Raw genomic sequence first — 14,636 nt, 5'->3', positions numbered from 1 at the left:
ACTTTTCAACGAGTTACTACTTTTTAGCTACTTTGCAACTACTTAGCATGTCAGCGAACCCTTCCCGTAACCCTAACCTTAACCCTTTTAGCTAACCCTTGTCCTAACCCTAACCCCTACCCTAGCTAACGTTAGTCACAACAAATTTGAATTCGTAACATATAAGTTTTGCAAATTCGTAATATATCATACGAATTATTATTTGTAACATTACGTACAAAATGGATGGACATCCACAAATGAAGACCTACCATATGAAACATATCATACTAAATGGAGTGTCCTGGATTCACGTACAGAATAATACAGGTTGCTGAATTCGCATGCCGTATACACTTTTTCATCTTTTCGTTCTCCAAAGCCATCACTTTTGTGTAGTTGAGGTTTAACCACAGCCAAAATACAAAATGACATGTCTTCTATTGTTGATAGAACTATTGACTTTATTGTAGCTCCTTAATTGGGTTGGGGGGTTCTATTAAGATAATTAGACATGACAGATCTTTGAATGAAACTATGGGAAGCACTTTATCCCATCTTCCAAAACATCCCAAAATAGAATAGAACATTGACTGTTTTATGGGGTGACAATACAGCTGTATACTAACTTTCAGATATGGTTCCCTAAATGACGGACAATAGCCTGGCAAAAGTGATTCCCTTTCCAGTTGTGACTTATACAGTTGGGGACACAGCTGATTTCTAATGGCAGGGAGGCTTTAAACTATTACAAAAGCCAAAGAAGTAGCTGTTCTCCTACCAGTACATAATGAATCATGACAAAGGCATGATCAAACCCAGCTGATGTTCCCACAGTACTGTCATGTGAGCTAAATAGGGCCAGTATTGATGTCATGTGAACAGTGTTTACATTGTGTGTATGGGTGGTATACTAACCATAACAACAATATAAATTGAAATGTTGCAAAATAACTGTGGAAAGCAATACATCTCTGCATCTTGTCCCTATCACCTCCAGTACTTACCATACCTCAAGCCACTCATTGGCTGACTGGACATGGTGCACAGATTTAAGGTGCAGTTGCTCACGGCCACAGAGAGAGAATTATCGATTTCAATTGACGTGTGACTTTTCTCCCCCATTAACTTTACAGCTAGAAATAAATACGTAGAAGGAATCCACCTGATTTCCATTTGCATCAACACCATGCCCATCAACAAGGAAGGAAGGGACTCAGGCAAATACAGATGCTGGTGGTGATAGTCCAGCCAGTCGAGAGATAAAGGGCCAATGCCTTTTGTATAACTCTTAAGGCAACAGGCAGGCAATGAAGAAAAACAATGAGCGTGATGACATCAAGAAACTAGGCATAGTAATCACATTGAACGGGGTGAGCAAACCTAGACATGAACCCAGACGACTAATTATTTATTACCTGAATGAGTAGAAGCCTAAGGACACTCAAAGGACTTGGTATTCATGGTACCTCTCCTGTCTCATTGATATTTGAATGGAGAGTAACCTGATTGATTTAATAAACAAAATGTGCTGGAAGGTATCAGTGTGGTGTTTTGGAAATGCAGGACTCAATGTCAGTCAGGGATCATGCCGTTCATTAAAGGTTTCATTTCCAGCATTTCATTTCAATGCCCCTTGTAATGCAGCAGACGACTCCCTGGTGATATTACACATGTTCTAAATGTAATTGTTCACTCCTTTCATGTCATTGATTTACACATTTAAGAATTTTTTTTATATGATGAGACTTCAGAGTGAACATTCCAGTGAGGTCCACTCAATTATCTGCTCTTAGAGTTTCAGCACATTTTAATAATCGCTAATGGCTGTACATTACAGTTCAATTACTGTTATCAAACAAACACTAAAAGAGAAGAGAAGGTCATCAAAGCTTGGCTGGATAAATCTATTCAAATAACCCATCAGACTGTTGCCGTCTCTACGGTGTGGAGCACTGGCATGCTTCAATATTTCCCAGTTCAACATCACTATGGAAATGTATAAAATGATGACCCAAATACTTTCATTGATTTGTTTTAATAACGGGCAAATGAGTCCTTCCTTTAAGTAAAACATCGATAAATAAAAGGAACAATTTTGAAATATTAGAAACACAAAATTCACTCAAACTTCTGCATATTTGAGGATGGACCGATCTACTGCTCAGTCAAAGATAAGAGCGTACAAAAGTACAAGTTTCGTGAAGGGCGTTCAACTAAAGTGACATTACTGTACCCATGGAATTACTTCTCTATGGGGCGGTTTCCTGGACACAGATTAAGCCTAGTCCTAGACTAAAAAGAATGCACAATGGCTAATCTCCCTTAAAATAGCTTTTTCGTCTAGGACTACGCTAAATCTATGTCCAGAAAACCAACCGTATATTTCCCCTTCTTGTTGAACAAAAGTCCTCCTCTTGCTTGGACAGTTTTGTTTACTAAAGCAGACAGTATCAGTATATACAAACAGGTCACCAACCACCAATCAATTTACACATTTTATTTAAATTGTGTTGATGCAGAAATGACAGTCCTTTCACCCGAGAAAATAAGACAAATAGATACTGTATTGAAAACACAGTAAAGGGCAGATCAATGTCGCCTGAAAATAGGGGATTATATCTACTGTCTACTTGAAGCATTGGGCTACTTACTGTACATAAAATCCATGAGAAATTTGGTATTTTTTGAACTGCAAAACGAGTACGTTCCCAAAACGTGCATGCAGACAAAAGGGGATATGTGTGTTACACAAAAGTGTTATCAAACTACAGTGAATAGGTTGTTTGTGTAAACTAATATAAGGAGTATATTAGCAGGGGATAAATGCACTGTTTTAACATACAGGCTCAGGAAGTCTTTAGTGAGCAACTCACTAGTTATAGACAGCCATGTTGGAAGCTCCACAGCAGGAGGCCAATATGGAGACACAGATGTCATTGTTGTTTACAGTGATGTTGGGACAGAATTGCTTTCTTCAGACGGATACAGCTGGGGTTGCTGTAGATTATAGGGTAACGGTCTCAGTTCTTCTGGGCCAGATCAGCGCTATAGTGATACAGTGACGCCGGGGGACAATGGGTCTCATTCTTTGCCAGTGGTAAGCAACTTCAGGGCCTTCTGCAGATTCTGCACCGCCGTGCCCACGTCTTCGTACTGCAGGGCACTGCCGGCGTACTTGCAGTACTTCTGAGCTCTGGTGTAGTCCTCTGGCGTGAGGCGCACGTCACCTGCCGAGACGAAGAATAAGGAGTTCCTTTGAGACAAGTGTAATTATTGAAAATAAAAGTTACATTCTATAATGTGATCTCTTAATTAAGAGAGATTGTGTGTGAGTAACACACACCGCTCCTATTTTACTCCCTCACTGACCCGCCCTATTAGGTCATAAATTGTCTGAGGCAGACGAGCCTGAAACAGCTCTCTGATTTCTCCCTTAACTCAAAACGTATTTCACAAATCCAACCACACTCTGCAATATCACCAGAATTTGAGACACTGGCCATGAGTCCCATGCCCATTTTTACAATATAAGACACTATTTAAAACTCTTAAAGAACCATGTCGGTCTAGACACATATGCTAAGCATTTTCAATTTCTTCAGAATTCAAAATGGTTTAAAGCACATTTGCGGTAACATGAGCATAAACATTCAATGGTGTGTCTCAAAATTATAGGTTTCTTGTGTATATGTTAAGTAATGTTAATTCCTAGTTATCGGTATGAACAATGACTAAGAACATGTGGTTTTGAAACTTGTTAAAAACTAGAGGGAGGAAAAACTGAGGTGAATAATAACATGATTCAGGATAATTGCTTACCCTTTCACTCCGCTACAGTGATATACTAAAATATGATGATCATGGACCAAATTTCCCCAATCTTGCATTGTCTACCGGTCCCATTTACAAAAATGTTTAAATAAACATTACGGGCAGAAAGTATTCATGTATTAGCCACATGGCAAGGGATGCATTTGTGGCTTGCCACAAGAAGCTCCCATTTACCACCAGGCATTTAAATGATAGGGTTAGGCTGAGGTTGGGTAGATTCTGAACACTTGTGTTAAATCAAGGCAGACGCTGGTGGGCATTAAGGTAATTTTATAACCTTGGCCCTTCAGAATATACCACTATGCAAATGCTGTTCCATCTGAGGAAAGATCTGCACAGCTCTGAGGGTGGTTACTCTGCTTAATATTTGGGGGCAGGTTAAATGGTCTGGTCAAAGACCATCACTGCACTCTCAACTGTTTTCAAAACATCGCCTAAAGCCTCCTCAAATAGAGAAACAGAATGTCAATATTCTAACGTTTATCTGTTTCTTCTTATTTTGCTTGGCTTTGAAGGTCATAAATTAAAGTGATACTTCAGGAATTTGGCAATGAGGCCCTTTATTTACATCCCTAGAGTCAGATTAACTCGTGGATACCATATTTATGTTTCTGTGTCCAATATAAAAGGAAGTTACGAGGTAGTTTCGTGAGCCAATGCTAACTAGTATTAGCACAATGACTGGAAGTCTATGGGTATCTGCTAGCATGCCAGTCATTGCGCTAACGCTAGTTAGCAATTGCGCTAGTGCTAGGAACAGATCAGGCCAAATCACAGGTGAACAGCATTGTGTAAATAATATACTGACACTTTTATTCTATAAACTTCTAGCACAGAATTTTTTAATTTGCCTCAGTGTATTTGGTAATGTTATGTAAATAAGTTATGCTGTTTTTATTTTTAAAACATTTGCAAAAAATTCAAAAAACTTTTCTTTGTCATTATGGGGTATCGTGTGTAGATTGATGAGGAAAAACATGAATTTGATCCATTTTAGAATAAGGATGTAACGTAACAGAATGTTGAAAAAGTCAAGGGGTCTGAATACTTTCCGAATGCGCCGTACGTCCTGTGTAACACTATCACACTGGTTCCTGCTGAGTAAGCCATGTAATTATCACCTCTCATGCCAACCAAACGCTGTGTTTTCTGCTCTCTATTCATTAACATTTATTAAGGCTGCATTGTCATGACACTGCAATTGGTAATGTAGTCATTTTCTTTTCATCAGCATGTGATTATTTGGGTTTTGTCTGTGGTCATATTTTTCCCACCAGTGCTGGAAACCAAGAGCCCAAAGTCTGTTTTCCATAAAGCATTTTATGAAGAGACCTGCCGTGTGCCAGTCTTTCTCCACCCCTCACGCCCCCCACCCTTCGCCTCCTCACAGCCAGGAGGTGGTGGTTTTGGGGTGTGGGTGAGGTGAGGTGAGTTGAGCCCCAGGGTGCCTGGTGAAGGGAAGGGGGTACTATGCAGTCCCTGTCCTGTTCTCACTCCTTACCTTCCTGCTCTTACTCCTTACCTTCCTGAGTGGCACTCCGCAGTGAGGGGTCGACCGCTGGAATGCTTCGGGGAACAGGCACTGGTTTAATGGCTTCTCCTGCTAACACAGGGGAACAGGGCAGAGTTAATCCAGTCCACCTTTCTAGTCCACCCAGAACCTCTAGAGTCCAGGAAAAACAACACAGGGAACTTTCAACTTCTGCTACGCCACAACCAAGAAATGTGTTGGCTAACGCTGGGATATGACTTTATGATGTATAAAGACAAGTGGTTTGAATGCACTTGGAGACCAGCCCTCAGTCCATTCCCTCCAGCCAAACGGATGATTGACTGCAGATCTATGATGAAAACAAGGTCACATTTGATGATCATAATCTGGAACAATGTTCATTTTTCTCCTCACAGCCAATGTATAGACTCCCGAAACAGGTTCCAGCTACATTGGTCCAAAAAAACAAGGAAAGTCCTGGGGGAAATCTGTGCAGCTATATTTCATGTGTTTGTATTGCAGGATCTGGGGTTTGCAGCGTGGCGTGCCGCCCCCGATTCAATTAGCGCCTGAGCACCTCTGGGGTCACTGGGTGGAGACCAGTCATTTCCTCTGTGCCTGGGAGCCAGTGGGCTAATCACAGAGGACACAGGCAGGCCCTGGGCCTACGGGGGAAAGCACCCTATCAGGGCTTCAGAATGGACCCTGCTCTCACTGACCCCCTGCCTTCACCCCTGGCTCTGCTCTGGCTCTGATCTTTAAAAGGTAGAGTGAGAGATTGATAGCAGGGAAAACAGGAAGACACGCAGGGTAAAGTCAGCAAGGCCAAGACCAGGAAAGACCTCTCCCGCCCACGGCCTGCCAAGACTGAGTCAATAAGGAAACTATGATAAATCTCAACTGTCCATATTACATCCACAACCTATGTTGGTGTCCTTTATCATCAACAGCAACCTTAATGAGCCTGTGGCATATTAATAATAACCACTAGAGAATGAATAAACAAACATATCTGTTGGTCTTTGTCTGGTGAGGCTGTTACAAATGACTGAGTGTTGGCTGCTTTGTGTGAGGCAACTGTCCCCTGGGTGATATGGGACACAACAAGTCAGCCGCAAAGAAAGCAGTCATTAGGGTTCATTACACAATCCTGTCTCTCCGCTCACAAAAGACCTGCCACAAGACGGGTATAATGGCAAAGTGTATCCCATAGGCTTGAGCAGAGCTGTACTCAAGTTATGCCAGGGGGAACACCACTCTGTTATAGATCAGGAGAAGTTTGCGAAAAATGGTCAGATGAAGAATTAGCCTAGTCAACCTAGGCAGGCAAATAATTAGTCAAGTCTATGTAGTCTTCATCATGACCATTCTGTCTCTCTGCTAGAGCTGATCATGTTTGTAATCACAAAGAAAGACTGCACTGATCCATCTAAAGATATGAACAGCTCATGGGATGCAATCTAAAGGCTCTGATGAGTGTTGTGGATGACAGGGTGATGTGTTGAGCTCCTATACTGTACCTGCAGGTGGAGGGAGCTCTGCAGGTGTGTTGGCTGGGCAGTGGGCTCCAGGGGGGATGTGGATATTGTTGTAGTTGGTGGGGGGGTAGGGTGGACCCCCCATGGACCCAGGCCCCTGGTTTGGATCCCCGAAGCCGGGCTGGGAATGAGGTGGAGACTGGGGCTGAGCAGACTGGGAGGAGGGTCCCCCTCCACCCTCAGCACCATACTCCTCATCTGGGGAGACGAGGAGGGAAAAAAGAAGGGAGGAATTTAAAGATACAGTTGAAGTCGGAAGTTTACATACACTTAGGTTGGAGTCATTAAAACTCGTTTTTCAATCACTCCACAAATTTCTTGTTAAACTATAGTTTTGGCAAGTCAGTTAGGACATCTACTTTGTGCATGACAAGTAATATTTCCAACAATTGTTTACAGACAGATTATTTCACTTATAATTCACTGCATCCCAATTCCAGTGGGTCAGAAGTTTACGTACACTAAATTGAGTGAAAATTATGTCATGGCTTTAAAAGCTTCTGATAGGCTAATTGACATCATTTGAGTCAATTGGAGGTGTACCTGTGGATGTATTTATAGGCCTAACTCCAAACTCAGTGCCTCTTTGCTTGACATCATGGGAAAATCAAAAGAAATCAGCCAAAACCAAGAAAATTGTAAACCTCCACAAGTCTGGTTCATCCTTGGGAGCAATTTCCAAATGCCTGAAGGTACCATGTCCATCTGTACAAACAATAGTATGCAAGTATAAACACCATGGGACCACGCAGCCGTCATACCGCTCAGGAAGGACACGCGTTCTGTCTCCTAGAGATTAAAGTACTTTGGTGCGAAAAGTGAAAATCAATCCCAGAACAACAGCAAAGGACCTTGTGAAGATGCTGGATGAAACAGGTACAAAAGTATCTATATCCACAGTAAAACGAGTCCTACATCGACATAACCTGAAAGGCCACTCAGCAAGGAAGAAGCCACTGCTCCAAAACCGCCATAAAAAAGCCAGACTACGGTTTGCAACTGCACATGGGGACAAAGATCGTACTTTTTGGAGAAATGTCCTCTGGTCTGATGAAACAAAAATAGAACTGTTTGGCCATAATGACCATCGTTATGTTTGGAGGAAAAAGGGGGAGGCTTGCAAGCCAAAGAGCACCATCCCAACCGTGAAGCATGGTGGTGGCAGCATCATGTTGTGGGGGTGCTTTGCTGCAGGAGGGACAGGTGCACTTCACAAAATAGATGGCATCATGAGGATATATTGAAGCAACATCTCAAGACATCAGTCAGGAAGTTAAAGCTTGGTCGCAAATGGGTCTTCCAAATGGACAATGACCCCAAGCATACTTCCAAAGTTGTGGCAAAATGGCTTAAGGACAACAAAGTCAAGGTATTGGAGTGGCCATCACAAAGCCCTGACCTCAATCCTATAGAACATTTGTGGGCAGAACTGAAAAAGCGTGTGCGAGCAAGGAGGCCTACAAACCTGACTCAGTTACACCAGCTCTATCAGGAGGAATGGGCCAAAATTCCCCCAACTTACTGTGGGAAGCTTGTGGAAGGCTTCCCGAAAAGTTTGACCCAAGTTAAACAATTTAAAAGGCAATGCTACCAAATACTAATTGAGTGTATGTAAACTTCTGACCCACTGGGAATGCGATGAAAGAAACAAAAGCTGAAATAAAATCACTATTATTCTGACATTTCACATTATATAAATAAAAGTGGTGATCCTAACTGACCTAAGACAGGGAATTTTTACAAGGATTAACTGCCAGGAATTGTGAAAAACTGAGTTTAAATGTATTTGGCTAAGGTGTATGCAAACTTCCGACTTCAACTGAATGTAGTTTGCAGTCCCTCAGACCTCGGTCATGGAGCTCATATTGTTTGCACACAGATTTATACTAAACTTTTCACGTTGACAATGGACAACTAGCCTGCCCCATATCACGTCAGTTATCATCTGATAAGGCTGAACTTACGCAAGACTGAATGTTAAGTACTGATATGAGGTATAAATCTATAAACAACCCAATAAAATATATTACGGCAGATGAAGTCAGAGGAAAACATGCAGATTTACTGCTCACTGAGTTATTTAATTTCCTTGCTGTGGCAACAATATTAGAGGCTGACTCAAGTTTGTAGGATACAACAATAACTCAACCAAATAGGCCACAAACACTTTTTCATCAAAGCACAACAGGATGTTACACTTTATCTCGGTAAATCTCTGAAAAACATTTCCCAAATATTTATTTTCTCCAATCATGTGGATTTTACTTCTGAAGCTTAAATTCGCAATATGCTTCAATCTAATCCGAAGACCATGATTGGTTCATTTGTCACTGTGGAGACCGTGGCGTGGGTATGTTTCAAGATGAAACCACGTGCACCACCAGGTCCTAGACCAGCCATCCTCTCCTCACGCCGTCTTGCGCAAACAGGAGGAATGAGTCACCAAGGAGGCCCTTTTTTCCTTCATGCAACCAGTGATGCAAAGGAACGTTACAGGAAACCTTACAGCCATGGAAGTGGATATGAGCTTCCAACACACAAGGACAGCTTCTTGGCATAGATTGGCTGAGATGAATTAGAGATGGCCACTTTGGGGCAATGTGCCAAGTGCCGACATACTGCTCAAACGGAACGATGTGAACACTAAGTTGTGGAGAAACATACCAGGCATTAAGCCTAAGTTTTCTTATGCAAAGATGAAACCTAAGATTGAAAGAGAAGTACTTGAGTAATGACAACATATAAAAGACTAAACATATTTGACTTTAAAAGACTTGTTTTTGTCTGAATAGACTTCAAAAAGTGTCAAGTGTTTTGTGTGTACTGAACTTCAATTGGCTTAACAGGAAAAGGTTATCCACTCAGTCTTTGAGCTGCGATATACACCATATGTTTCTAAAGCACAGTGAGCCAAATCCCAGAAGAACAAGCTTAAATCCTGTAATGCAGAGAGAAAAAAAAAAAGAGGAAATTCCATTTCATGGGTATGGCGCCTGTTTTTTTAGACTCATTAAAAGTAATACTACGCGCCAAACATATTTTGGAGTGACCAGATTTCATTTAAAGAAAATATTAACCTCAAACATATTTTCAGAGATTAAAAATATTACATTGTATGTGCCTACATGTGCTATATTTGACACCACTTTGGACATAGATCCCTAACCTCCATAAAATGACATTATGAAAAACAGACCTCAACACATTTTCATAGATGTTTCTGTGTCAGTCTTAAAACCATTTCCTCTGCCAATATTTGTGTTTCTCTAGCATATTGTTCCGTTTTCCCCCAGACTCGAGGTGAAATAATATGGCTGGGGGAGGCTAACACAAATAAACCGTCTAGGCTTATGTGACAACGTCGGCATTTGTCGTGGTGCGAAAGGCCGTTAGTCTACGGGAAGACCCAGAGGATTGAGGTGGCTAATTGGAGGGAGTAGGCCACATGAGGATGGGGAGGCCTGGTCCCAGAACATCTCTCTGAGATATGGAGAACTATGGAGCTGTGTAACCGGAACCGGGTATTTTCCCTGCAGACACTCTCCTTGCTCTGCTCTGGTCACTCACAGCCCAGCTCTGCACAGCCTCAGCCTCACACACTGAGCAGCATTGTATCCTACTTACTTACAGAGGGGGGATCTTGATTGCTCCGAGATAAAACCCCCCTACCTCGCTCCTCTCTTTGGATCAGATGAAACTCCCACGATTAGAGCCACGTGAGAGAGACAGACAGTAAAGATAAAGTCTCACATTATGTCTGAATCAGTGAAAGGAGCAGAGACAGGAGCTGTAGTTGAGTGTTTCGCCAATGGCCCACTTAATCTTGATTTGTGCCAATAACAGTTGGGAGTGATGGGCGTTTTAAATGGGTGTTGACAGCGACTCTAGCACAAGGGCTTGGTTCAGTCTGACCCAATAAATGGCCAGCAGGGTGAAAGAATGCACAGGGATAATGAGTGACAGAGACTGTGAAGAAGCGATCGTAAACAGATGGAAAGATTTTATCGAATGCAAGTCTCGAGGCTCGGAATGATGCCTTGTGCATAGGACAGACAATCCCAAAGACTGAAAGGATATGCATTCAATTCAGTCCTGCAGTCACAGCCCAGTGATACACTGCATAGAAACTTTCCTCCTCGTAATGACACTCCGAAATGATATATCAGTATCTCTACTTGCACATTCATCTTCTGCACATCTACCATTCCAGTGTTTAATTGCTATATTGTAATTACTTCACCACCATGGCCTATTTATTGTCTTAACTTTCCTCATTTGCACTCACACTGTACATAGACTTTTTGTTTTCTTTTGTTCTACTGTATTATTGACTGTATGTTTTGTTTATTCCATGTGTAACTCTGTGTTGTTGTATGTGTCGAATTGCTACGCTTTATCTTGGCCAGGTCGCAAATGAGAACTTGTTCTCAACTAGCCTACCTGGTTAAATAAAGGTGAAATAAAAAATAAAAAATATATATATTTTAAACCAATAATAAGATTCAAACAAAGTAGCCGCAAGGCAATTTTTGTGCTGCTTCTTATCAGAGTTGAGCTGGTGACAGTCTTCTACTTGGCCAAAAGGACAACTCTCAAACATGGCAGATGATGGATAATGTAATTGATTGGCAACTGCAGAGGTACTGAATGTTCTGAATGTTCTAATCCTAATGATAGCCTCAAAAAGACACTTCAGCACATTGATGCCCTGTGAGAAAACGTTGACCGTATTTGTAGCTTGTGAAGTTGAATTGGAGTTAAACTCTACTTTCCATGCTTTGCCCTGAACACATTGCTTATTTGAGATGTGACCTTATTTTTCGTGAAATGTTAAGGAATCAAATACGTCTGTACTAGTTTCCATCGTTTGGTGGCATGGCTACAAAACAAGCGTGCCTTCACTGACTGGACTGGACTTGTGGGCAACATGGCAAGCAGCTTGCACTTGTTTGTTCTGCCTCTGGCTCACTCTTCCATTGGGACAGGGTTCAGCACCACGGTTGAGGCCTGGGGAAAATATGCTAATCAACAAAGTTGCTTCCTATTGGCTCTCTGTCATTTCAACAGTGTTTTCCTCCATTCCGTTCCCCTTGCTAATCATCTCTTCCTCCTTGGAAGTGGAAAGTCAAGCAAATATGTATCTGAGACAATGCAGTCACTGTGGGCCCTAAACAAAGCAAGATTTATTCCCACACGTAGGTTTCAATAACCTACTAAACAGGTCAAATATAAGACAATAAAACCAATAAAAATGTCAAAATGGCTATGAATCTAAAATAAGCTAATAGAAAAATCTGAAAATCTATCCCATATCAAAATACAGTAAAAACAATCAAGAGCAAAAAGGCCAAAATCCCAAAATGAACACCCAAAGTACAGTCTCTGCTCATCATTGTAACACGTGCTATTTTATTTTCCATTTACACTCTGTTTTCATGTAATAATGAGCAACGGACCACCCTCTTCCTGAGTTTTTTGACAGACATGTGGAAACAGTGAGATGCAGTGATAAGATCCTGATGTGTGTGGACTGAGTTAGACTCAATACGAGGGAGAGGAGAGAGTATGATATCAGCTTTTTCTTGGCAATGTTACACATCAGTGGGAATAACCATGCATGATGTCACCACTTACAGAGGGAGGCCCACATTCAAAACAGGCGGAGAGGGAGGGAGGGACGTTACTCTCCCCACACAAAGAGATGAACTACACCAGAAAGTAGGCTGTGTCTAAAACTAGCCTTCAGACAGTCATACTGTAACTTCTATACATTTGTGTGGCTAAAACAAAAGAGATGAAATAGGTGACAGACCAGCCGCATGTTGATTTAGAGACCCTGTCCCCATAGTTTCAGTCTGAGTGCAGGTTGGGTCGCAGTAGAGTGGAGGGCTCCAGAGATGACTTCATCGCTGACACGTGGTGCTCAGGTCAAAACGTACTGTATCACGCCCAGCAGATGTTCGGAGAGGAGCACAGTGATCTAACCGCGCCATGCTCTGCTTCATATCACACTCTAACCGGTGGTTAGGAGGGTCCCCCGGCCCTGTCCACCACAGGCAACATCCGTCCCGCCTGGCCGACCACTCAGTTCTAAGTCTGAGATGTTGTTACTCTGGGAGTCTTGGTCTCTAAAGGGTGTTAAAATGTACGCTGACAGACACACATGGGCCCTCACACACAAACCAACATAAGACTGACGTATGTAACACAATAATACACACTCATTTTAAGACTGTTCTTAGCCAGTGGATGTCAGCCGCAACCTTCAATCCAAAGGTTTAGTAACATATACTTCTTACACCACAGCCACGGGGTAAAACTACCTACCCTGGGCCCTTCCTGACCCTCTAAGGATAAGGGGTTGAAAAAAAAAAAAAATCATTAAACAAATATCAGCTCTCTCTCACACACAAACACACACAAACACACACAAAGCCACTGCGAGCCCCCGCTGCTGCACTCTCAGACTTGATAAGGCACACAATGACGGCCAACCTTTACTGACTGAAGCAGCACGTCACCCAGACGGAGGAAAGCGGGTCTAAAAGGTTCCTGAAGGAAAGGCCAGGAGAAGAGGTATTTTCTTAACAGGTCATAGTTTGTTTGGGTGGCTGTGCTGATAGAATATCAGTCCTTACCATATGTTTCCTCTTCATAGCCAGCAGGGCCAGCCTGTGGGGTTTCACCACTCTTCAGACAGTTGTGGATGTAAGTGGCCTTCCATCTCGCATACTTCCTGTGCTGGATGTTCTGAAAAAGGGTGAGGAGAGAGGGAGGTGGTGGTGAATAACACAGAAATAATCAAGATAAGAGAAGTGAATTAAAAGCAATTAGATAAACAATGGCGACTGGAGGAAAAGGGCTTATGATACGACTGTTTTGATTTTCCTTTGGTTTACGGTGGAGGGATGGGGACAAGGTGAAGAAATTGCTGTGGTTTCTAACACCAAGGTCACGAAATTCATTAGAAGTTCTATGGACCTCATTTAAAAGTTCCCTCCTTGGTAATCTTATCTGTGGATGAATTAACTGGAAATTCTTTGGAGGAGCTAGTGAAAAACTTCACTAAAGTACAGATTGACTTTAGTCAACAAGCAAATCCAGGTAGTTTCTGATTTACCACAATGAATTCAATTAGATGACTATCAGTCATAGGCACAGGGTCGCAGACGTAATTGCACGGTACAATGAAAACTAAAAGTCAAGTAACTTCTAAAGCAACTAACACTATCATAATTCTAATCTAATCTACCCCTGGAGATAACAATATACTAGACCTGAGAGAAGGTTTGGGACTGATGATAGCTACGATTTAACAGGCTCACATACAATCTGAAGAAGCTCTCTAGATCACCATCCACTAAAAAAGTTTTGTCCCTCCTCTCTCTGGTGCTGAAATGTCCCTTTTTTTTGGTAAGAAATCCAATCTCCCACAATGCATTGTGACGTGCTTTGTATAAAAACGTATCTCCAGTAATCAGCGAGTGGGGGACTCTGAGGCGCCATTGTCTGGGTTAGTGTTACAGAGAGAATGCTCCGTGTTAAAGCAGCCTGTCCAATGAGCTTTCTACAGAGGGAAAATGCCTGGCCCTTAGGGGGGAGAGAGCAGCCATTCAATGAAACATTGTCTGTCATCTGCCACAGTACATCTGCAGCAATGGAGACCCATGGAGATGCTTTAAAAAAGGCCTCTGCTGCGGAGATATAGTCGGTCTAGTTGTCTACTGTCCTGGAGAGTCTATACGTTACAGTGTTCACTATTTTCCCCCTCTTATTCTTTCCATGTCTTGGAT

General features: G+C 42.1%; 1 protein-coding gene across 5 annotated transcripts in view; it reads right to left on the bottom strand.

Moving 5' to 3' along the window:
• Nucleotides 1-2,464: 2,464 nt before the first annotated feature.
• The window catches only part of LOC100194664 (Vps20-associated 1 like 1), a 41,593-nt gene continuing 29,421 nt past the window's right edge, over nt 2,465-14,636 (bottom strand). The window contains 5 exon segments of one of the 5 annotated variants that reach the window (NM_001139748.1): nt 2,465-3,209; nt 5,336-5,416; nt 6,826-6,937; nt 6,939-7,041; nt 13,482-13,593. In NM_001139748.1, the coding sequence (NP_001133220.1) occupies nt 3,090-3,209; nt 5,336-5,416; nt 6,826-6,937; nt 6,939-7,041; nt 13,482-13,593 (528 nt within the window). In that variant the 3' untranslated portion in view covers nt 2,465-3,089. 5 annotated transcript variants of the gene reach the window in all.

The sequence above is a fragment of the Salmo salar genome, chromosome 06, assembly GCF_965601325.2.
Source record: "Salmo salar chromosome 06, fSalSal1, whole genome shotgun sequence".
Lineage (NCBI taxonomy): Eukaryota > Metazoa > Chordata > Actinopteri > Salmoniformes > Salmonidae > Salmo > Salmo salar.
The sequence above is the reverse complement of the archived record's forward strand: the minus strand, read 5'-3'. Positions and strand labels throughout refer to the sequence as shown.